The 26,595-nt window shown below is 34.6% G+C and overlaps 1 protein-coding gene across 3 annotated transcripts in view; it reads left to right on the forward strand.

Annotated features, from left to right (window-relative positions):
- MAN1A2 (mannosidase alpha class 1A member 2) overlaps positions 1 to 26,595 on the forward strand; it is a 177,548-nt gene that overhangs the window by 73,529 nt on the left and 77,424 nt on the right. For all 3 annotated transcript variants that reach the window (XM_027091112.1, XM_027091111.1, XM_027091113.1), the window contains 3 exons: positions 3,954 to 4,072; positions 9,429 to 9,509; positions 25,813 to 25,907. In XM_027091112.1, coding sequence (XP_026946913.1) covers positions 3,954 to 4,072; positions 9,429 to 9,509; positions 25,813 to 25,907 — 295 coding nt within the window. The remainder of the gene's footprint in view (positions 1 to 3,953; positions 4,073 to 9,428; positions 9,510 to 25,812; positions 25,908 to 26,595) is intronic.

Genomic DNA, 26,595 nt, shown 5'->3' on the forward strand with positions numbered 1-26,595 from the left:
ATGCAGGGGACACGGGTTCGTGCCCCGGTCCGGGAAGATCCCACATGCCGCGGAGCGGCTGGGCCCGTGAGCCATGGCCGCTGAGCCTGCGCGTCTGGAGCCTGTGCTCCGCAACGGGAGAGGCCACAACAGTGAGAGGCCCGCGTAACGCAAAAAAATATATATATATATATATATATATATATATATTTGAGAAGATCTTTGTGGCCTTGAGGTGAGCAAAGAATTTTTAGAATACAAAAGGAATAAACCATTAAGGAAAAAAAATTGCTAAATTGGAGTTCATGAAAATAAAAAATTTCTGCTTTCCAGAAGACATTAAGGAAATGAAAAAGCAAGCCCCAGAATTGGAGAAAATATTTGTGATACATGTATAAGGATGTATTCAGAATATATAAATAATTCACCAATAATTCACCAAAGAAAGTAAATGAGTAGCCAATAAGCACATCAGTCACCAGGGAAATTAAAATTCAAACCACAATGCAAAATCCTGCATACCCAGTAGAATGAATAAAATTAAAAAGACCAACAATGTCAAATACTGAGAAGGATGATGGAACAACTAGACCTCTCATACATTGCTGCTGGGAGTATACAGTGGTACACTCTGGAGAGCAGTTTGTCAGTCTCTCATAAACACAAACTTACTATACCCCCCAGCAAGCCTGTTCCTAAATATTTCCAGGATGCTCATGAGTGAGATCAGATAATAGTTTTATTTTTCTTACTAAATTATATTTTTGCATCAGTGGTATGCAGAATTCGTTAAGTTGAATTTTAAGCTTTCTTTTCCTATGTTCTGTCAAAATTTATGTCGAAGTTATCATCCTTAAAATTAAAGTACAATTTATTCTATGAAACTTCTAGAGTGTGATACTTTTATAGTGTGTAGCTCTTTGAAAATTTCTCAATTTCCTGTTTCTTGGTCTGCTTATCTAGATTTTCTATTTCCTTTTTCATAAGTCAAAATAATACCTATTTTCTTAGAAAATTGTCAACTCCACTCATTTTCAAATTTATTGGGACGATATGGCTAAATTAGGCTTTTTTAAAAATAGTTTTCTTAATTTCCTTTGTATCTGCCTTTTAATATACTCTCAATTCCTTTTTTTGTGTTTTTATATTCACATGACTACTTTTAAAAAATCAGTTGGTCCTAGATTTATTGTATAGTTCTTTTCATAGAACCATCTCTTGAATTTATTATTTTGACAGTTTTCTTTATTCCTAATTCATTTATTTTGTTAGCTTTTCTGATTCTTCTACTTCGTTGCTCAAGTTTATCATTCTTTTTCTTATTTTCTTAGTAGAACATTTTCATTTGTTCTCATTAAATAGTATACAATTTTTAAGTTATGAGTTTTTCTCAGAGAACTGGTTCAGTTGACTCCTATGTTCTTGTAATAAATCTTTATTAATGCTTTATATATTCTTTTGTGTCATATTTTAATTCTTATTTGACCCAAGTGTAGTTTTAGACCCTTTAATTTTTTCCAGTTGAAACCTTGAGTTGTCTAGATAAGCACTCACAGTGATAGCCAGTAATTTCAGTTTTGCCTTTTTCTTCGTTGTACTGTTTAGCTCGTGGCACAAACCTCTCCTTGTGGAACCAACTAGAATTGGTATAAATATGTGGGTCAGGCCTTTTTCCATTTCAGAGTAGTCAGCACCTTAGAGGAGCATGCACTTACAGAGCTAAATAAATAACTAGAGAACTGAGCATAACTACCTATAAAAATTGAAATAAGAACAAAAACAGGGACTCCTAAGGATTTAAAATAAGGATGATATTGTGGACAAAATACAAAAATAAAAAGAGGTACATATTTAATTCAGATGATTATGCAAGAGATAGGGATATATGGGTGACTATCAATAGCTTGATAAAATTTTTATTATCTTAATTAAAAGCTGAGGAACAAGAAAAGAAAAGGGAAAGTATGTCTGTAATAACCCAGTTAATATCAACATGAAGGGAACTGAGTGGAGAGAAGACCAAGGGATTTATCAGAGTGTGGTGTAGTACTTGTTTTATTAGTGGGAAGATATACTTCTTGATAAATTGAAGAAATTATTAGGAGCACATGAATAAGAAAATGTGATGTAGGTTGAGGACAGTCATTGTAAGAACAAATTTGTATAGCCTTAAACCATCACAAGAAAACACTATTTATTTAGGAGAAAAAGGAACGGAATTAAAAAGGAAAGAAAAGAAGGAATACTAAATGGAAAATGTGAACCTAAGTAGTGTCGAATGCTGACTCCTAAAATATCACCAAGATAACTTGTTGATAAGACAAAGCTCAGTTTAATGCTTACCATGGTAAGGGAGATCACTACCTCACCAGAGCCATAGTAAGCCTGTCAGACGAGGAAGGACAAAGTTGAGATATATATTGAGATTTTAAGTCTTGTTTAACAAGGGCCTTTCAGTTGGAGAGTTATGGTTGATTATGGCTTGGTTATGATTGGGTAAGGATCATGATATAATAGTTTTGGATTGGTGAGTGGAGAATTTGGAGGCAAGAGGTTTAGAGTTTTAGAGTGTTAACCATCATTTGATACTTTCTGTTAAAGAGTTGATGGATCTTTCAAGAAGTTCCTGGAATCAACAATAACTTATTTTGCAGCTTCTCTCTTTCTGAGCAAGAGTTTTCTGGAAGAGTAAACTCATGTTGATGAAGACAGTGTAACAGTAAAGTCATGTTAATGTAGACAATAAGCTGTGTGGGTGATTTTCATTCTCAGAAGGTAGAAATAATAGTTGAATTCCTGGGGTTAGGGAGGACCCAGCTGCTCCATGTTATTTGTTCTTTTACTACACTACTAGATTTGTCTTGCTAGTATCTTATTCAGGATATTTGCAGTTATATTCATTAGTAGGATTGGCCTGTTCTGTTTTCTTGTGTTTACAGTATCTGTTTTTGGTATCAGTTAGGCTAGCTTTGTTGAATTAGTTCCTCCCTCCCTGAAACATTTTCTTTTAAGATCAAGATGATCTCTTTCTTGAAGATGGCTAGATCTTACTATTTTGATTTTCTCTACTCACATTTTATTTTATGACTTCTTTTTAAATATGTTCTACCTGCTTTTTGATTGTTAAGGACTATTATAGTTTATATTCCATCACGGTTATATAGCCTTGTTATACTTTTAGTATTATTTTAAGTATATTTTTTGACCTTTCTATGAATTTGTACCAAAAGAGCATGGTTCCTGGTTGTCTTATGACTTAGCTTATCATCTTGAACCACCATCCCCATTTCTTAAATTAATCCTCTTTATTTTTTTCCCCCAATCTATCTCAGTTAAGTAGATAGATCTCATTTTCTGACCAGGAAGAAAATTAAGGAGAATTATAATTTTAGTTTTCCTTTATCTTCCTATTAGTTATCAATGTGTCATCTTTAGGAAAATGTTTTAAACAATGTATATTATCTATTCTTATGGAAAAGTGAACCATGTTGAGTATTTTTTTCATCCTTATATTTCTACTTTGATTTACTTTTTTAAAAAACAGTTTATTTATTTATTTATTTATATTTTTGGCTGCATTGGGTCTTCGTTGCTGCGTGGGGCTTTCTCTAGTTGCAGCGAGCGGGGGCTACTCTTGGTTGTGGTGTGTGGGCTTCTCATTGCTGTGGCTTCTCTTGTTGCAGAGCACAGGCTCTAGGCTCATAGGTTTCAGTAGTTGTGGCACACGGGCCCAGTAGTTGTGGCTCACGGACTCTAGAGTGCAGGCTCAGTAGTTGTGGCGCACGGGCTTAGTTGCTCCACGGCATGTGGAATCTTCCCGGACCAGGGCTTGAACCCGTGTCCCCTGCATTGGCAGGCAGATTCTTAACCACTGTGCCACCAGGGAAGTCCTGATTTACTTTTTAACTATAAAAAATTAAAATAGACCTTGTATGAAGGGCATCTTTTTAATGACATTTTCCCCCCATATATAGGAAGTTCACAAATGGGTGCTACTATAGTAGATGCTTTGGATACCCTTTATATTATGGGACTTCATGATGAATTCCGAGATGGGCAAAAATGGATCGAAAACAACCTTGATTTCAGCGTGGTGAGTATACAATTCATAATTTATTCCATTGACTATGAAAAGACACTGTAACACTAGTTTTGAGTGTTATACTAGCAGTTTAAGGAAATCCTAAGTCCCCCTTCTTCTTTTGCGACTGTCAGTTGTTCAATTTTTGCGTAAAATAAACACCCTTTCTCACCATTTTCCTTTTCCTTTTCTTACCCTTATCATTTAAGGTAATGTGTTGCATGTGTTAAGGCAAGAGTTAGGGAGAAAAAGCACATTGAATTAGAAACATCAGGAATCATAAATTACTTTATAAATATTAAGTGTTTTATTATTTTTTAAAGAAATAATGATTGGCACAGTTTTTTTAAACATTTTTTTAAAAATCTATTTTATTTTTTAAATTGAAGTATAGTTGATTTACAGTGTTGTGGCTTTGGCACAGTTTTGAAGCGCCTTCAAAGTTAGGTACATGCTCATCCTTCCAGCATTTTGGCATAGTTGTTAAGTAGTGCTGCTTAGGTTTGAAGCCCAGCACAGTCACAATTCTAGTGATATTTGGGAAACCTACCTATAAGTAAGTGCTACTTATTCTTTCTAAACCTGTCATAAAATTGCTATCCTATTGCAATATTGTGAGGATTATTTGAAATAATCTGGTACATATTCAGTGTTCAGTAAATGTTAGCAGTTATTTTCTTCGTTACCAGTCTTCACCTAAAAGATGTGTGGACTATTTTGTCATATTCATTTTCATCTTTCATGATATTTTTACTTGCTGTTCCTTCTGACTGTAGTGAGAAGCCACTCCTTATCTGTTTTTCTCTTTGGCAAACTCTGTATCATTCAAACTCTGTATCATTAGCCTTTCCTGATGGTAATTAGACAAAAACTGATTACTTTCTTTTATATTATTTTAGCATTTTGGACATAGCTCAGAACAGTTTTTATTATCAGGTTTAGGTTTGGCTGTGAATGACAGAAAATCTAGTATAAAATAGCTTAAGCAAGATACATGTTCATTTCTCTTTCATGCAAGTCAAGTACAAAGATAAACAGTTTAGGGCTGGTTTGGGTAGCTCCTCGATGACCAAGGACCTAGGATCCTTTGTCTTATTATTCTGTCAACTTCAGTATAAAGCTTCAACCTCATGGTACAAGATGATTCCTCAAGATAAGGTAGATAAACCTTCCAGTGGCATAAAGGAGGAAGGGGTAGAGAAAAGATATGTGACTGCTCAGAAGTTGGTTACCCCATTTTTGCTTGTGTATTATTGAGTGAATCTAACTCATGTGGCCCCACCTTACTGTAAAAGGGGATTGAGAAATACAGGGGTTTTTCCCCTGTATAGTTATGTAGCTTTTAGAGATTATGTACTTCAAGGTCATGAAGATATATTCTTGTACTTAATTCTAAGTGTTCTAAAGTTCTGCTTTTGCATTTAGGTTTTTAGTCCTTACATAGTTGAGTTTGTGGGTAGGTTAAGATAGGCAACTCTCAATTGATCCTAGCACATTTATTTCTCTACTATTTATACATGCCACATTAGTCATGTATTAGTTGTATTACTCTATTCTTTTCTACTGGCTTTTCTCTTTATCCCTACATCAATATTTTAGCAGTCTAAATATTTATTATATTCTTAACTAGTTTTATAAGAAAAGCTTAATATCTATAGCTGAATCTTGATATCTGATCTTATTCTACTAGGAAATTATCTTAGCAATTCTCAGTTCTTCTTTTAAGCTCTGGAAAAACTGTGTTGAAATTTTGATGAGGATTGCATTCAATTTATAGATTAATTTGGCGAGAATTGGCATTTGTGAATCTCAAATACTCCTGTTTGTTAATATGGCAGCTTTATTATGCCTCATAATTGGTTGGTATATCATTGTGTCAGTTGGCTCAATCAAGAACCAGAACTGTACAGTTTTTTTAATTAGAGGATTTAGTGTTTAGAATTGTTAACCAAGTAATGGGGCACTGAAAAGACAGAAAGGGAACATTGTGGTATTACAAGAGGTAGTAACTACAATAAATGGCTGCCATGCCTGGAACTGTGAGAACAATGGGGAGAGGTTGAGATCATTAAAATTTACTAGCTTGGGACTCTGTTTTTGATACCTTAGGAGTTCTTAAAAGGGGCTTCTCAGACCTGGGACTCAGACCTCTGAGGAGGGGGTACCTAGTTAGAGCTTGGTATCTCTGAAGGGCACAAGGAGGCTGATTTGGGGAATGTGTCTGTGGCAGGGGAACTGTAACCTGGAACCACCTGCCACCGCCAGGGTGAAGAACCATGGCTGGTTTGACACTGTCAGAAACTAGAAGTAGACTGGAAGGAATAAGTTCCTTTTTCTTCCTTCAGCTTTGTATGACCTTTGTAGAACCTTCTGTCATCAGCAGGGCTTATAAGGAAGCCAGATGCATTTGAATAGTTCTAGTTTCAGTATACTGAAGTAGAGTGTAGAAGGATGGATTTGAAGCTGAGAAAAAATAGCTTAATAATCAGCACAGTCATTTTCCATTCTTTCACTTTTACCCTTTCTGTGTCATATGTTTTAGCTCTATATTTTACATATAGTGCGTATTTAGATTTTGTTATTTTTATCCAGTCTTGGAGTCTTTTAACTGTTAAGCTTGAAATATTTACATTTAGTATAACATATTTTTAGAGTTGAATCTTCAATCATTGTTTTGCTACCTATATCATTATTATACTTCTCATTTGCCTTTATTTTCTGTCTATCTTATTTGGATTAAATTACTTCATGTCTCTTTTTCCCTCTACTAGCTTGACTTTATATTTTCCATTTCCATTCATTTTGGGGTTACCCTTAAAATTTTAATAGGTATACTTACCAAGGTTTAAAATTAATCATTTTCTCTATCCTTCTTCTGAAAAACATAAGGATCTTAGAATGCTTTAATTTAGCTCATCTCCCTCTTGTCTTATGTGTAATTGTTGTCTAGTTGGTCCCAACTTGTAGTTGAAACTTCCAAATTAAGTAATGAATAAATAAATAAATGTATTTATTGAGTGCCTTCTCTGTGACAGACACTGTTCTAAATCTGTGGATACAGGAATTAACAAAACAGAGTCTTATCTCTAGTTTATACTAGTTTCTATTCTAGTTTGAGGAGAAAAGCAGTAAATACATATTCAAGATATATTGAATATAGCATGTCAGATAGTGATAAGTGCTTACTCTTAAGGAAGAGTAAGTAGGATTGGAGTAAGTGGTGGTGAGAGGTTGCTATTTTATATCCATTGGCTATTGAAGGTGACGTTTCTGAGAAGAGACCCAAGGGAAGCCATGTGGATATGAGAGATCCAAGCTTTCTCCTAATAGATATTATAGCTGAGTATAGAATTAGAGGTTGATGACTATTTTCTCTTAACCTTTTAAAGATACAGTTCTATTGTCTTCCTGTTTCTGTTATGCTGTTGAAAAGTAGGCTATCAGTTTAATATTCAAAAGGTAATCTGTCTTTTTTCCCCTTGTTTTAACATTTTCTTTTTTTTGCTTTGTTGTTCTGTAATTCCATTACCATTCTGTATTTAGACTATTCCTTAAAGGACTCATGTTTTATCAGTCTGAGGACTTTTGTTTTCATCAATTTAGAAAGATTCTCAGTCATTTCTCCTGTGAATAATGCCTCTCCCTCAGTCTCTCCCTTCTCTCCCTCTAGAAACTTTTCTTATCTTCTGTCTCCTGTGAGGGAAGGTATGAATTTTACAAATGAGAATTATATAATATTCAGATGATGATAAGTGTTAATTGGGGAAATAGTACAGAGTAAGGAATATTAGTGATGAGGGGTTACTTCACAATTTTATATTGTGTGGTCAGAAAAACTTTCTAAGTGAAATTTGCTCAGAGATCTGCAGGTAAAGTATAAAGACTGACACAGAAGTGAGTTTGACAGTTCTCAAACAGCAGGTAGACCCACTGGGTAATAAAAAAGTGAGTCAGAGGGACATTGGTAGGAGATGATGTCAGAGAGGTTGTGGGGAATCAGATTATGTTGGGTCTAGTAAGTCATTTTACTGAGTGTAACCAGAAGTCATTGTAAGGTTTTGCACAGAGTAGTAACCTATGCTAACTTTAGATTTAAAAGGTTCACCACTGTAACTATATGGTGCTGAATAAGTAGAGTGCTGAGAAGAGGGTAAGGATGGTATTACTGTTCTAGGGAGTGGAGAGAGGCCCTCTCTCCCTCTTTTCCTTCCTCTGTATATTTAGTGAATGTCTACTATGTACCCTGCAGTATGCTATATATTGGGAATATATGAAGTAGTATAAACCACTTTGCTTTTGAGGATGGGGTAGGATAACAGTTATGTTATTAAAAAATTACATTATATTGTGAAAATTCTATAATAGAGAATTATGCTTGTGTTAGCAAATGATGTCTTCTGCCTATGAATGTTGGAAAGACTTCAGGGTAATATATATTTCCTTTTAATTTTTACTTAAAAATTAATTATGAATGTTATTTTTCTGTTAGTCAGTTATGTATGTTCTGTGGATTCTTTGGTTATTTTCTTTGCCACTTCTAATTTCTTTCCATGTATTAGAATCTTCTTCAGCAATATCTTTATCCATATCTAAATACAAACCTATAGACTCTATGTGGTAGGGTTATTAATACTGCTATACTTGTGGCAAATTTCGTTCCGTTTGTCATTTGCCTTTTAATTTTGTTCATGATTTTTTTTCTTATAGGTAATTTTCATTATGGGGAAATTCAAGTCCTTCTATCATCATTTGTTATCAATGCTATTGATTTTATGCTTACAAAGTACCTGCTTTCTCAAGGAAGTATAGATATATTGTCACATTTTTTCTACTTTTTTATTTCAGTTATTACCTAGGAGTCAGTTTTTTCAACATTATTAATGGAAAAATCTATCATCTTGCCATTATTTTTTGGTACCTGCTTTAACGTTGATTAAGTTACATATACTAGAAAAACATTTAAAATTCATGAGGAGAGTTAGAAGTAAAAATGGACGTTATAGTGTAGTGATTAGAACAGAAAGGGACCCGTAGAGAGAACACTTCCAAAATTCAAGAAGTAGAGGCTTTCATGAGGGAGAATAGTCAATAGCATCAAATATCTTGATAATTTCACAATAATATGTAAGGCACATGAAAATGGCCCATTGGTTATGGCAATTAGGAAGCTGTGCTGACAGCAGTAGAGGAGTTTCAGTAACATTAACAAATGGGAGGTGAGATTGCAGTTGCGTGAGAAACGAAGACATAGAAAGTGGAAAAAACCATTCTCCCCAGCATGTTTGTGAGAAACATATGAAGGATTGAAGATATTTTGAAACCTTTACAGCTTTATGTATATGCGAATATTTTCAATATGTTTTCACAGAATTCAGAGGTGTCTGTGTTTGAAGTCAACATTCGATTTATTGGAGGCCTACTTGCAGCATATTACCTTTCAGGAGAGGAGGTGAGCAAAATCAAGTGATACGTTGTTTGGGGGGAAAGGTTGTGAATGGAATTTAGTAAAATGAAAGATTTCATGTCTTTTTATTTTTTTTATGAATTTATTTATTTTATTTATTTTTATTTTTGGCTGTGTTGGGTCTTCGTTGCTGCGCACAGGCTTTCTCTAGTTGCATTGAGCAGGGGCTCCTCTTCGTTGCTGTGCGCGGGCCCCCCATTGTGGTGGCTTCTCTTGTTGCGGAGCATGGGCTCTAGGCGTGCGGGCTTCAGTAGTTGCAGCACTTGGGCTCAGTAGTTGTGACTTGCGAGCTCTAGAGCGCAGGCTCAGTAGCTGTGGCGCACAGGCTTAGTTGCTCCGTGGCATGTGGGATCTTCCCGGACAAGGGCTCGAACCCGTGTCCCCTGCATTGGCAGGCGGATTCTTAACCACTGTGCCACCAGGGAAGCCCCATGTTGTCTTTTTAAATTGTCCAGTATTGGACTAATCTACAGGTTTGCTGAAATAACTAGATCTTCAGGTAGAGCTCTGTTTCTTGGGAATAATGATTTTTCCATTTTGAGAATCTCAGTGAAACAAATTCATCACAGATCCTAGCACTATATATACTATGTCTCCTCTGTAAGAGTTATCCTTCTCCAGGATTTACCATTGCAATTAATTACATGGTTGAAACAAAAGTAGAAAATATATTAATAAGATTAGAATTAAGGAATGAATCAGTAAGAATGAATATGGATCCTCCTAAGTCCAAAAATTAATTAATATAACTGCCTATTTAGAAATTGAGTGCAATTTATTGCTGTAAATTAAAACAAAACAAAACAACAGCTCTGAATTCTCCTTTATGGAAGTCTTGGTGTAATACACACAGGCACACTTGAGACTTACCGGTGATGGGGAAGTGGGTGTAGGAAATTGCTTTTTACTACTCAGATGGGTTAAAGAGTGGGCTTGGAGAGTGCGAGAAAGAGAAGCTAAAGGAAGAGGTTATAGTCATTTCTGTTTTGTTTTCTGAGAAACTCCTTGGCACATAGATTTACTTGATTTGTTGGCCTAAATGATTGTAAGATAGCTTTGTAAATTTAAGAAAACTCACTTTTTATTATATGTATTGTAAAGATGGATTTTTATATTGTCTTCAGTTTTTATTTTTTGTGTTTAACTTTAAAGTGGTCATTTTTAGGATTGTTTTTCCCCTTATGGCTTCTAGATTTTGGTCTTTAGAAAGCCTTCCCTATGGCTGTATCATTATAAAACAAATATTTCTACTTTTCTTCTGGATTTTTATGATTTTATATGCTTATATTTAATTATTTCATCTATCTTTGTGTGCTTTTGTGTGTAAAGAGTGAGATACCCATGTACAACTTTTTCTGTAGAAGAAATATGTTTGAAGATGATGGTATTTAATATATAGTATTAGATAAATAACATTTATCTTAATATATGATTTTACTGTCAGCCTTTACTATGTAATTTGATTATACCTCCAAACTATGTTTCAATTGTCAGAACACTTCAGTTCCCATTTAATAAAATAAAAGGTTTATACTCTGGCAAAGAGGTTTTCAAACTTCAGTGTGTTTCAGGGTCACATAGCGTGCTTTATAAAAATGAAGATTCCAAGCCCTGCTCACAGGACTGAAATTCAGTTGGTTTGAGGTGGAAACCATTATTTATGGTTTTAATAAAGTACTCTGTGTTAAAGGTGATTTTGGAAATGCTGATTCTATACTTTGAGAAACTCTGACCTAGCTTATATGAATAAAATCATTGTAAATTAATTGATAGGATTTTTTGGTCAGGTTTATTGATGTATTATTATATAGAGTAAAATTCACCCACTTTAGTGTATACTTCTTTGAGTTTTGAGAATGCATACAATCTAGTAAGCACCAGCACAAGTAAGATATAGAAGAATTCTATCATCCCAGAAAATTCCCTTTTACCATTTTATAGTTACCCCGCATGCTACCACCAGCCTCTGGTAACGACTGATCTGTTTTCTGTTCATACAGTAAGGAGTACTGGCTTCTTTCATGTAGCACAATGCATTTGAGATTTATTCATGTATTTAGTAATTCATTCCTTTTTACTGCTGAATGGTATTCCATTGTGTGGCTCTAACAGTTTATCCATTCACCAATGGATTGGTTTTTAGTTTTGGAGATTCTGAATAAAGCTGCTATAAATATTTGCATTAGGATTCTGTGGGATCATAAATTTTTATTTCTCTTGGGTAACTATCTAGAAGTGGGATTGCTGGATCAAATGGTAAGTAAACTTTGGAAGAACTCCCCAGACTTTTTCAAATAGTTCCCTTCCATCATGACCAGTAATTGGTATTGAGAGTTTCTTTATTATTTTTAGCTATTCTAATAGGTGTGTATTAGTATCTCATTGTGGTTTTATTTTACTTTTCTCTAATGACAAACTATGTTGAGCACCTTTTCATGTGCTTATTTGTCATTCATATATCTTCTATAATTGTTCACTCTTTGGTCATCAAATTTTTTTTGTTTTCTCATTATTGAATGTTGAGAGTTTTTTGTGTATTCTATATATTCTGGACATAGGACTTTTATAACCTATGTGTTTGTAAATATTTTCTCTCTGTCTTTGGCTTTTCAGTGACTTAACAATATCTTTTGAAGAACTGATGTTGTTACATCTTGAAGTAGCCCAGTTTATCAGTTTCATCTTTTATAGTTCATGTGTTTGGTATTTTACTTACAAAGTGTTGCCTAATCCAAGGTCACAAAGATTTTCTCTTGTTTTCTTCTAAATATATTATAGTTTTACTTTACTATACTTTTAAATCTATAATCCATTTTGAGTGAAATTCTATATGCTGTGAGGTAGAGGTTGAGATTCATTTCTTGCCATATGGATATCCAAAAATTCTAGCACCATTCGTTGAAAAGACTCGTCTTTCTCTATTTAATTGACTTTGCACCTTTGTTGAAAGCAATTGACCATATATGAAATCAACTGACCAAATGTGGGTATATTTCTAGACTCTGTTGTTGATCTGTGTATCCGTCCTTTTGCTATTACCACACTGTGTTCATAATTACGGCTTCATGGAATTGAAATCATGGTCTTTATGGTCTCGTAATCAGGTTATGTGTGAGTCCTCCAACTTTGTTCCCCTTCAAAATTGTTTTGGCTATTCTAGTTTTATTTTCTATATAAATTATAGAGTCAGTTTCCTGATTTCTACAAAATATCTTACTGGGATTTTGATTAGGATTATATTAAGTCTATCAGGAAGTTTAGGGAAAATTGATATCTTCCAATCCATGAACATAGCTTATCTCTTCCTTTATTTAGTTCTTTAATTTTGTTCATTGATGTTTCTAGTTTTTACAGATCTTATACATATTTTGATGGATCTGTACCTATTTCATATTTTTTGATGTTATTAAAAGTGGTACTGTACTGGTGGCACAGTGGTTGAGAGTCCGCCTGCTGATGCAGGGGACATGGGTTCGTGCCCCAGTCCGGGAAGATCCCACATGCCATGGAGTGGCTAAGCCTGTGAGCCATGGCCGCTGAGCCTGCACATCCGGAGCCTGTGCTCTGCAACGGGAGAGGCCACAACAGTGAGAGGCCTGCGTACTGCCAAAAAAAAAAAAAAAAAAAAAAAGTGGTAAAATGTACATAACATAAAATAATAACATTCACATTGTTGTGCACTATGCAGTTGATTTTTATATTGACCTTGTGGCCTGAGATTATCATAAATTTACTAGTTAATTCTAGTCACTTTTAAATGGATTTTAATAGATTCTTTGGGAATTTCTTTGTAACTAATCATGTCGTCAGTGAACAGAGATGTTTTATTTCTCTATATAGAGAACAGTTTTATTTGTATAGTTCTTTTATTTCTTTTTCTTGCCTTATCATATTGCCCAGAACCTTCACTAAATACAGAGTTAAATGGGAGTGGTGAGAGTGGCATTCTTGCCTGGTTCTTGATATTAGGGGAAGAGCATTTAGTTTTTCACCATTAAGCATAATGTTAGACATAAGGTTTTATTTTTTGTTGTTTGTTTGTTTTTGTAGATGCCCTTTATCATCTTGAAGAAATTCCCTGCTATTCCTATTTGCTGAGGTTTTTAAAATCATGAATGGATGTTGAATGTTGTCAAATGTTTTTATGGCATTTAATTAGATGATTATATGGTGTTTCTTCTTTATCTGTTGATAATGTGAATTATGCTGGTTGATTTTTGACCATGAAACCAACCTCGCATTTTTGGGAAGAAACCCCACTTGGTCATGGTGTATTATCCTTTTTAAATATTGCTGGGATTGATTTGATAATGTATTGTTGAGAATTTTTTTGTATCTGTGTTCATATGGGATATTGATCTACAGTTTTAATATCTTTTTGTGTATGTGTGTTTTGTATAAGAGTAATACTGACCTTGTAAAATGAGCTTGGAAGTGTTTCTTCTTTTTTTCCATTGGAGAAGTTTGTGTATAATTGGTATTATTTCTTCCTTAAATGTTTGGTAGAATTTCCCAGTGAAGCCACATGGGGTTGGAGTTTTTTGTTTTTGTTTTTCCCACTAAGTTTTAAAATGTATATATTCAGTTTCTTTGGTAGATATAACACTGTTCAGGTTATTTATTCTTGAGTGGCTTTTGTAGTTTGTGTGGCTTTTGTTGTTTGTGTATTTCAGGGAATTTGTTTCCTCTAAATTGTGGACATAAAGTTGTTTGTATTACTTTGTTATTATCCTTTTTATATCTGTAGGGTCTTTAGTAATGTTCCCCATTTCATCTTCTCTTTTGTTGTCAGTCTGGCTACAAGTGTATTAATATTTTTATTTCAAAGAACTAGATTTTGTTTCATTGAGTTTTCTCTATTTTTGTGTATTCAGTTTTATTAATTTTTTGCTTTTATCTTTACTTACTTCTTGCTTTGGGGTTAAGTTGCACCTCTCTTCCCATTTCTTTTCCTGTTTTTTTCCAGTTCCTTATGGTTGGAGCTTGTTAGCTCATTAATATGACACCTTTTCTTATTTTATTTTATTGATTTATTTTTATCTTATTTTTTTACTGAAGTATAGTTGACTTAACAATATTCTATTAGTTTCAGATGTATACATAGTAATACAATATTTTCATAGCATATACTCCATACAGAGTTATTTTAAGATATTGACTGTATTCCCTGTGCTGTACATTACATCTTTGTAACTTATTTTTTCCCAGTAGTTTGTAAGCATTAATATCATAGATTTGCTTCTCAGTCTTTCTTTAACTGCATCCTATGAATTTTGATATGTTATGTTTTTATTTTCCTTTAATTCAAAATATTTTCTAATTTCTCTTCTTCCTTTTTGATTGCTGAGTTATTTAGAAGTATGCTGTTTAATTTCCAAATATTTGAGGATTTTCCGGATAGCATTCTGTTATTGGTTTCTAGTTTAATTGTTTAATTGGCAGTGAATAAAGAGCAAATTTATTGAATTTTTTGATATTTGTTTCATGGGCTAGAATATGGTCTATCAAAAAGAATGTATGCTTGAAAATATGTGTATTCTGCCGTGGTTGGGTTAAAATGTCAATTAGGTCAAGCTAGATAATAGTGTTGCTTGATCTTCTGTAGTTTTACTAATTTTCTGTCTACTTGTTCTGTCAAATACTAAGTTTTGAGGAGTCTTGAAGCCTCCAACTATAATTATGGATTTGTCTGTTTCTCCTTTCAGTCCTATCAGTTTTTACTTTATGTATTTTGGAGATCTCTTCTTAGGTGTGTACATATTTAGGATTGTTATGTCTTCTTGGTGAATTTGGTTTTTTATTGTTTTAAAATTTTTCTCTTTATCTCTGTTCATATTCTCTGTTCTTTAGTTTGTCTGATACTGTTATAGTCACTCTACTTTCTTTCAGGTGGTATCGCATGGTATATCTTTTAATGTATGTGATCTACTTTTGAGCCTGTTGAAGGCTTTTTTCTTTTTTAATTGGGGTATAATTGCTTTACAGTGTTGTGTTAGTTTCTGCTGTACAGCAAAGTGAATCAGCTATATGTATACATATATCCCCTTTTTTGGATTTCCTTCCCATTTGGGTCACCACAGAACATTGAGTAGAGTTCCCTGTGCTATACAACAGGTTCTCATTCGTTATCTGTTTTATACATAGTAGTGTATATATGTCAATCCCAATCTCCCAATTCATCCCACCCCATTCCCCCCTTGGTGTCCATACGTTTGTTCTCAATGTCTGTGTCTCTATTTTTGCCTTGCAAACAGGTTCATTTGTACCATTTTTCTAGATTCCATATATGCGTTAATATACGATATTTGTTTTTCTCTTTCTGACTTCACTCTGTATGACAGTCTCTCGGTCCATCCTCATCTCTACAAATGACGCAATTTCATTCTTTTTTATGGCTGAGTAATATTCCATTTAATATATGTACTACATCTTCTTTATCCATTCATCTGGCGATGGACATTTATTTAGGTTGCTTCCATGACCTGGCTGTTGTAAATAGTGCTGCAGTGAACATTGGGGTGCATGTGTCTTTTTGAATTATGGTTTTCTCAGGGTATATGCCCAGTAGTGGGATTGCTGGATCATTGTTGAAGGCATTTTGCATCTCTGTTTTACCTTGATTTTTAAAGTTACTATTTCTAATACTTCATTTGACCTTTACAGTTTTCATTTCTCTGCTAAAATTCCTCGTTGTCTTCATGTATGTTTTCCACCTTATCCACTAGGTCTTTTACAATAGTAATTATAGTCATTTAAAATTCTTTGATTATTTCAACTTCATTAAGTCTGATTTGTCACTTGCTTTGTCTCTAGAAAGTGGATTAATTTTTCTTGCTTTCTTAAGTATTTAATAATTTTTTATTTAATGCAAAATATCATGTAGGGATGAGACAGTAAAGACAGAGTTTAATAATATTTATGCCTGGAATAGCATGACTGTGCTATTAGTGTTAGGAGCTCAGTCAGTTTAGTCTGAGTTGAACCAGGTTTGGGTTTTTTATTGCTAAGGTTACCTGCAAAGTACCACTGGCTTCAAATTCCTCTAACGCTACCCTGTAATTAGAGTGGGCCTGTTTTGCAGGCAAGTTTTTCTTAATGCTCTTGCTCTACTGTCCACTTTAGGCATTCCCTGTGTGCCTGTGCCTCAGAGAGGGTCTGTCTCTACACCCTGTTTCTCTCCCAGCCATGAACTCCTGTTACTTGCTACTCCATGCTTCCTAATATTTACCAGGTTAAACATTATATGATGTCTTTGAGATAGAGTATTTTTTTCTTACTTTCATGCCTGACTATGTAGAGGAAATACTAAATTGTTTGTGTATAGTTGACTAATTTGCATACCAAAAAGCATATGATTCAAAATTACCTATGAACAGCTTATGAAAGAGAAGTGTCAGCCTCTGCCATTTCATTAGGCTCCTTATCTGAAGGTTGAAGCAAACTGTTGAAATTTTGGTTGCTGTTGTAATAGGAAAACACTGAAATGCTGAAAAAGTATACGTTACCAGTATTTCCATTTTTGCAGTTTTAACTCCTCAGACTTCAGGGAGAAACATTGTGAAGTGGAGGGAAGCACAAGTACTTTGGAGCTAGAGGTTTGAGGCTCTGTTCTGCCTCTGCCTCCGTTTCATAAAAATATTTGTCAAGCTATTTACCTTCTGTAATTTAAGTTTCCTCATTTATAAAAGAACGAGAGAGTTCACCTGAGAGTCGTTGGGGGGATTAAATTATGTGAAGGTGCCTGACAATATCACCTGACTCAATAGATACTACTTTACTTTTCTTTCCTCTTCCTTTGACTTTTTTCCTGTGTGGTAAGTATACTGTTTCTAACAGCTGGGAAATCCTTCTACTTATTTAAAAATAGATAAGTTAATTTCTTAGGATAGAGTCTACTAAAAGGTAGAGAGAACGTTTTACTTTTCTGACTTTCTCATACAATCAGATTTCACTGACCATTTTACTTTCGTACTTGATCATTTTACATTGAAAGCTCTGATCCATATCTATTCCAGGAAACCAAAAATAAATCCCTGAAATCTGCTAAAAATAAATAAAACACTGACTATAAGATTATTCTAATACTGGATAGCCAATAAATTCCTATGTCTCACATAAGACAGAAAATTAACTATAATTTATAACATGGCAAAGCACCTTTCTTATATTTAGATAGAGTGTAACTAGAATAAACATTTTATATGCATTCAGTGTTCTGGTGTGGGGAACCAAATGAGGGTTACATGCCATCCTAACACAGTGTTCCTCTGTCCTGTGATTTATTAATATTATAAATGTGAATCTTTATAATATTTTCTCAGAACAAGGTTATTTATTTTAAATATTCACAAGTTTAAAAATATTGATGATTTATTATGTTTACTTGAGCCTCAGATATATGACATTTCTTTTACAGTATTTTCTCATTTTTTAACGGCTATCAAAGTGGCATCCCTTCCTGAGTAAGATAACAATGTAATTTATGTGGATAAATGCATCTGAAATCTGTCAGATAAAATAGAGAAATGGTTATGTAGAGTTTAATACGTTTCACAGAATATAAACACAAAATAAAAGAAACAACAACAGCAAACTTTCTCTTTACTAAAACACAATTGTGTACTTCATTGCCAGTAGGTAAGATCGTTTCTGAATAAGTTCAGGGATATTTTCTTTTTTACTTTTGGCTGCGTTAGGTCTTCGTTGCTCCACATGGGCTTTTTCTAGTTGTGGCGAACGGGAGCTACTCTTTGTTGCGGTGCGCGGCCATCTCATTGCAGTGGCTTCTCTTGTTGCAGAGCACGGGCTCTAGGCATGCGGACTTCAGTAGTTGTGGCGTGTGGGCTCAGTAGTTGTGGTGCACGGGCTTAGTTGCTCCACGGCATGTGGGATCCTCCTGGACCAGGGATAAAACCCATGTCCCCTGCATTGGCAGGCAGATTCCTATCCAATGTGCCACCAGGCAAGTCCCAGTGGTATTTTCTAAGGCAAATAGAGTGTCCCTTTTTTGCCCTAAAGTTCTGAATAAGAAAAGAGAAATGTTACAGTGTTAATTTTTCCTGATTTAAATATTAGCCATTATTGTCCTTATTGAACAAATTTTCATTATATTTTTGCTTCAGAAGTTACTGCAATTTCCATTGACCTCTGCATTTTCTGTAGATGTGTTAGTAATTGGATAAAACATTCCACTAAGCTTTGCTGACCTAGATACCATTTTAAATGTACTCTCCAACATTTCATCTTAAATATGTGAGTTCATCTACATATTTGTATACATTCATACATGTTTAAAGTCACAGTACTAATACAAATTCACAGTTGATTATGATTATGATTACTGGTTTGATCAGAAGTTAGAGTTTACCACATGATCATCCCAGTAGATGCAGAAAAAGCATTTGATAAAATTCAACATCCATTCATGATAAAAACTCTCACCAAAATGAGTATAGAGGGAACATATCTCAACATAATAAAAGCCATTTATGACAAAGCCACAGTCAACATAATTCTCAATGGCAAAAAGCTGAAAGCCTTCCTGCTAAATGCTGGAACAAGACAAGGATGCCCACTCTCACCACTTCAATTCAACATAGTATTGGAAGTCCTAGCCACAGCAGTCAGACAAGAAAAAGAAACAAAAGGTATCCAAATTGGAAGGAAAGAGGTAAAATTGTCATTATATGCAGGTGACATGATACTCTATAGAGAACCCTAAAGTATCCACACAAAAACTATTATAACTAATAAATGAATTCAGCAAGGTAACAGGATACAAGATTAATATACAGAAATCTGTTGCATTTCTTTACACTAACAGTGAAATATCAGAAAGAGAAGGTAAAACAATCCTGTTTAAAATCATGTCAGAAGACAGTTTAGGGCTACCACAGGTGCTAGAAATTTAGGGGTAAAATCCAGGACAGGAGAGAGCCACAGGAGAAGCCCCAAATTCGCATGCATGAAACTGTGTATTTAGACCACTTTGTTTTATTTCCCTATGTTTATCAAGCTATACCATAATTTTCTGCCTGAAATAGACTCTCACCCTTCCACATTCTCTGCCTGGTAAAGAACTTAAAACTTCAAAGTTTGTTTATTTTAAGCAACTCTACTGAATGAAGTTAATTTATATAAACTAAACTTACATTTATATATATAAACATACATTTATATAAATGTACCCACTTTAAATGTATAGTATCTAATTAAATACATTTAAATTTTAACAAATGTTTGATATGCTGTTGGAGAGAATACAAACAATACAAACTTTTTGGAAAATTATTTCGCTTGTGTCAAGTAAGCATTTAAAATTTAAAATTCTCTGACCCACTAACGCACTTCTAGGAATGTATTATCTAAAAGTAACAATGGATACATAAGGTATACTCAGAAGGATTTTTTTCATTGCATTAGTGTTTGTAGTATCCAATGTTTGAAAATATGTAGTAGACCAGTGTTTGCAAAGACCTGAATATTCATCTGGGGGCATGGTTAAACAAATTGATACATCTACTACTATAGAATATTGTACAACTATGAACATAAGTTTGATATATTTCAACCAGTAAACATAGGCTTGATATATTTAGTGATGAAAGCAAGTTATAGACCAATAGCTTGTGTGTGTGTGTGTGTGTGGTGTGTGTGTGTTTCCATTCATCCAGTCAGTTAGCCATTGCAGTATTTGGGGCAAATAATAATAGCAGCTTGGACTAAGATGGGTTGTAGAGATGAGAGAGATAAATGATATCAAGGAAGATAAATTCAAAAGGATTGGGTGATATTTTGCAGGGGGAAATGAGGCAGAAGGAGGAGTTGGTCCCGCCTCCAGTTTTCTGGGTTTTGGTACTAGACCGATGGTTGGGCAGTTACTAGATATTGAAAACTTTAAGAATACTAGATTGGGAGGGGAAAGCTCATCAGTTTGTTTCAGGTGTTTTGAATTTGAGGGGATTTTGCTATATTTAAGTAGAAATAAGTAGTAGATAGATGTAATGGATCTGGTACTCACTGGAGAGGTGTTGACTGGTGATATAAATTTGGGAGTCAGTTGCTTTGCTGATAATTGAAAACAGGCACACATGAACTTGCTCAGGGAGACAATTTAGAAAAGGAAGAGGAGACCTAGAATCAACCTTCAAGAAGCACCACATTAAAGGTCAAGTATGAGGAGGATGAGTCAATGAAGGAGGCAGGGAGATTGTAGTATTATTAAATACAAGGAAGTATTTTAAGGAGGAACTGGTCAATAATGTATGAAAATGCTCTTTGCTCAAATGTGTGGCTAATCCTTAGCAAGATCCCTTTAAGTAAAATGATGGGAGCAGAAACTAGGTTGAAATAGGTGGAGTAGTGAGTGGTAGGAGAGGAAACGGATACAGTAAATTAGGCAGTTTTGTAAAAATTGGAAGGGTACTTATGATACTATGTTAGTAGCAGGAAATGAAAAAAAAGCACAGTATAAAATATGTCTACATCTGTATCTGTATTTATATCTAATATAGTGAAATAGTAAAGCAAGTACATGAACTTGAGCTGCACTGCCTGGGTTTAAATTCAGACTTACCACTGTATGACCTTGGGCAAGTTAACTTCTCTGTTTTATACCTCAGTTTCAACCCTGTAAAATGGGAGTAACAATAATACTTACCTCATTGGGTTGTTGTGGGGATTAAATGGATTAATATATATGCTTGCCATTATCATCATCATCATCATCATCAACCCAACATTTTTGTAGAATATTGTAAAGAGGCCTTAAAACTTTTATATGTTAACATTGAATATCTCAGGGAGATGGGGTTGGTATGGAGGAGAGAGAAGATAATTTACTTGTTTACTTTAAATCTCTGTACACTTTGTTTTGCGGTACGCGGGCCTCTCACTGTCGTGGCCTCTCCCGTTGCGGAGCACAGGCTCTGGACGCGCAGGCCTAGCAGCCATGGCTCACGGGCCCAGCCGCTCTGCGGCATGTGGGATCTTCCCGGACCGGGGCACGAACCCGTGTTCCCTGCATCGGCAGGCGGACTCTCAACCACTGCGCCACCAGGGAAGCCCCACTTTGGCTTCTTAAATCAATTCATTCAACACTTGTTGAGCATGTTGAATACACTAGGCGCTCTTTTAGGTACTAAGAATACAACAGTGAATACAAGAAAAAAATTCCTGTTCAACCGTGGCTTACATTCTGCTGTGAGGGTAAAAGGCAATAAACAAAGTATATATGGGAGAGAGAGTGTGTGTATACACACACTTACATACACATATATACACTGTTAGTGATAAGTGCTCAGGAGAAAAATAAAGCATGGAAGGGGATAAGGGGTTTTTAATTTCAAATAGGATGATCAGGGAGTGCATGTGAAGATAACATTTGTGTAAAGAGCTGCAGGTGATACGAGAGAGCCTTGAGGATTTCGTTTATAAGAGCATTTAGTTGAAAGGAACAGCAAATGAAAGTTAAAGTTAGTGAAGAAAAAGCATAACTGGCATTCTCAGAGAATAATAAAAGAGGTTAGTGGGGCTGAAGAAGGTTACTGGAGCGGGGAGAAAGGGAGTGAGGCCACAGAAGTAATAGATTTATTTGGAAAAAACATATTCTGTAGCCTTTTAAAGAGCTGCGGCTTTTACTCTGAATGAGGTGGGAAGTCATTTGAGTGTTACGAACTCTTGACTTCTATTTTACATTCTAACTCTACTAGGTTGAAAACAGATTATTACTTTAGTAAATACTCCAATTAGAAAAGAACAACTAAAAGTGTACATGGATTCTAATATCACTTCCCTCCTCAAGAATCTACAGTGCTTCTGTGTTATCTGTTGTGTTACCCTAAGTTTCATTGCTTATGTTTTAAAGCTCTTCATAGTCTTGCCACATTTTACCTATTTAATCCCATTTCCTCCAATTCTTCCAGACCTAGGTAATTCTTCTAGTCCTAAGTTTTCTAAACCTAGGACCAGTTTTAGCATAGTTCCGTTACTTACAATTTGTTCTGGTAAAAAATAACTGGGAGATTTTACATCATGGACAATGAATACATAAAAGTTTTTTTTCTATAAATAAATGTCTTGGAAATCTTCATTTAAGTGTTGTTGAAGCTCTTAAACATGTAAATAATTGATTCACTTTCATCATCTCATTAGTCAAGAGTCCCAGTTGCAGAAAACAATCTGTTTTATCTAGTGATTTATTAGAAGGTACTGGCCAGCTAACAGAATCTTTGGGAGGGCCATGAAATCAGATATTTTTGTTATATAGCTTGGAAACATGCAGGCAGGAGAAATGTTCAAGCATACCATGTGGCTTTCATGGTATGATCCAGCTCCATTCCCTCTGTTGCCCACATGTTATCTTTGAAGCTGGGCACCAGTCACTGGAACTTCTGTCAGAGCTACCACAGAAGAATCAGACATTGTCACCACTGTGCTTGAAAGATCACTGCTTCAGATCATTTACTTCTTCCTTCCAAATATTGCATCTTTATGTATACTCAGCAATGCCTAGGCCTTGTCTCGAGCTTCAGCTGGAGTGGAGTCTGGAAAATGTTACGTATAGTTATCCATCCTCTGCAATGTATGACGGTATGCTTGAAAGATTTGAGTGAGTGTTGAGTATCTACCACATTCATAATAAAAAAAATGAAAATAAAAACGACAGTGGAGTATCCTTTTTCAGTTATCAGATTAGCAGTAATCAAAAGTTTGACAACTTTTATGTTAACAAAAATACAGGGAAACAGCTGGTCATAAATTCTGGTAGAAATATAAATTTGTGAAATGTGTAGAGAACAAATTGGCATTAACGATTAAAATTACAAATAAATGTACCCATAGATTCAGTAATTCCACTCTTGGAATTTATCATACAGAGTCACATAGTTTGGAAACATACGTCTAGCAATAGGAGACTGACTAAATAAATTACAGTATGATCTATACAGGGGAAATTCTGCAGCCACTAAAGAGAAGGATGTGGAATGATTTGGAAAGATCTCCAAGGTACAATAAATGAAAGAAGCAAGTTGAGCCTAGAGTATATGATATTCTGTGTTTGAAAGACAAAGACAAAGACGTGTGTATAAACTGTAATAGAATTTCTATTTCTGAGAAATGGAAAATGAGGATTTGATGTGACATGCTAGGAGCCATGTATACCATAGAACTGATTTAGCACAAAATATTTACTAGACATTTGAGAAATCGATAGCTATTTGCATTGTATCAATAGAGGGAACTGTGTGGTCAAGGAATAGGACTGGAAAAGGGGCTTATGTTTTACTTTGATACTTTTTGGATTTTATATTATTTGCCTGCATTGCATACTAACTAATTTGTTTTAAATTAGCTACTGCTGTTGTCTGCCAAACTATGTTTCTGCAAATAAGGAGTGTAAGGCTGTGGTATATTTATCATTAAAGATTTTGTATATTCCTGAATAAATTAAGAATTCTATATATGGAATTTTTTCTCAATGACATAAGGGTGGTGTATTTTGGCGTCGTGTTGTATAATTGGTTACTATATATGTTAACTGACATAAGAAGCTGAAAATTAGAAAATGTGTCACTAATTACTTCTGGAAGTGAAATGAGAATGCTTTCTATTTAAAAAAAGCTTATGTTTATAAGTTAATTTACTATTTTGAATATTAGTTTTATATGTAAAAGATGTGATAATATGTGATTAACAAATACATAGCATTAATATTAGTTCTTAGATAAGAACTTAGTCCCTTTGTCCTCATGGTAAAGCATGAGGTAAAGAAGCAATACTCTTTACTGTATAATGTAATTTCTCTTTACTAACATATAAATGTTAATACAGAGAGAACTGAGTTTTCCATTTGCTTTTCTGAGTTAATGGAATGAATATGAGAAAATTATTAAAACTTTTACCTTTTTACATTTTTTTTACATTGTTACATTTTTCACTGGTATTTTTGTGTTAAAGTAAGTATTCGAGGAAATGGTAAATTGTAGATATATGAGAATATCTAATTAAAAGTTCTGCTGAGCTTTTCCTTATTTAAGGAACCTTGAAAAATATCTTAACATCATATTGCTTTTCTACTTGCACATACTCCTCTCTAATTTAGACCCCCAATAATGTTGGTATGCTTTGTTAATATAATGTCACCTTAGAACTTTGATCTAGTCCTGGCTTTCAACTACTTACTTATTTGAAAAATCTAATAATATTTTAACAAAAATACTTGACTGCAATGAAAAGATGGAACCTTAAATGTCCAATGAATTTGAAATTAATTTGAGAGAGGACAGATTTGGGGCATATAGAAGAACACGCCACTTTTCCTAGTAGGATATTATGACCTAATCTCAGTTTTGAGTCTCTGTTAAGTCAGTAGTCTTCAAAATGAGGTACACAAATCTGTTGGTATATGCAAAGAATATTAGAAATCTTATTATATACGTCTTGGTAATAGTACATGGTTTTGAAAGTTTGAGAGCCATTGATATTTAGGCAATTTATTGGTTTTTTTGTTTGTTTGTTTGTTTTGCGGTACGTGGGCCTTTCACTGTTGTGACCTCTCCCGTTGCGGAGCACAGGCTCCGGACGCGCAGGCTCAGCGGCCATGGCTTACAGGCCCAGCCGCTCTGCGGCATGTGGGATCTTCCCGGACCGGGGCACGAACCCGTGTCCCCTGCATCGGCAGGCAGACTCCCAACCACTGCACCACCAGGGAAGCCCAATTTATTGTTTTTTGTACCAAAAAAAGCAGCAGCTGGGACCAAGGGGTGAAGCATTTATAACTCATAAAATAAACTTGGAATGTGAACATAAACATTTTCTTTTCTTTTAATAAATGTGGCTGAACCTTAATGGAGAATGTTGAGGTATTAACAAGCTTATGGTAATTCAAGGGCATTTATCCAAATTGGGTTGCATCTCTTTCTTTTGTTTTAATATTTGTACTAAGCTTGTATACCATGGATGAAGATTTCATAGCCTAGTGTTTTCTCTCAGATTTTTTTCCCAGTTGAAAATAAAGATAATATCAACACCAAAACCATGTCCTTCCCTTTCAATTAATTGCAGTTTCTGGCCATTTCACGTTGGGTAGCTTTTTCCTCAGTATCCATCCACTTTACAACCATTTTCTCTGATTGCTGTATGCTCTGTGGTACCAAAAGAGATGGCATTTTTTTCCCTCGTACTTTCATGTATCCAGTACATTGTGGTGTGCATCCTATAAGAGACCAGGAAATATTATTGACAACAGTAATTTCATAAGTTATGAATGTTCATGTTTTTATCTCAGATATTCAAGATTAAAGCAGTCCAATTGGCTGAGAAACTCCTTCCTGCCTTTAACACACCTACGGGGATTCCTTGGGCAATGGTGAATCTGAAAAGGTAAATTCTATTTTTATGTGGTTATTCCTGTTCTAAATAAATTAGATTAACTGATTTTTTGACCCTTTAAAAAGGTATTAGAAATTTCTAATGATCAGCCCCCACCATACTTTTTAAGACCTAAACTGTTTTTCTCTTCATATGTACAGAAGCAAACTGTTTTTCTCTTCATATGTACAGAAGCATATTTCTTTAAAACATTGTCTGATTTTTAAAACATGTTCTTTACTTTGAAACAGTTCGCTTGCCGTAACCGTATTCCAGTTTCTACTGCTTGTTTCTCTAAGTCTAGATTTCTGTCTCTTACAAAATAGTTGGTTCTTTATGATTTGCTTATTCATTTCCATTTAGTGCTGTAATGGATTCAAAGTGCTTTCCCTCTTTTGTTTTATGTACACGGCATGTTGATCTTCTTCTAAGTCAAAATGGAACACAGTATACCTTAAAATCAGGACTTCCTATTGCTGAATGTCTTACTGATGATAAAGGAAGACATAATTCCTGACATTGACTATAGGGTCCTTTTTATGGTATTTACACTGTTGAAGTTCAAAGTGAGGCATGATTCTGTGACAGCTTTATTTGGGAAAACTAATCTGTTTTAGTCATTTCTAATGGAGAACTTTATAAAGTTTTAATTTTCACTGAGAAATCAGTATTTAATACTGAACATGACATCTAGCTTTAC

The sequence above is a fragment of the Aethalodelphis obliquidens genome, unplaced genomic scaffold (genome assembly GCF_003676395.1).
Source record: "Aethalodelphis obliquidens isolate GAN/ISIS:26980383/991018 unplaced genomic scaffold, ASM367639v1 scaffold70, whole genome shotgun sequence".
NCBI lineage: Eukaryota > Metazoa > Chordata > Mammalia > Artiodactyla > Delphinidae > Aethalodelphis > Aethalodelphis obliquidens.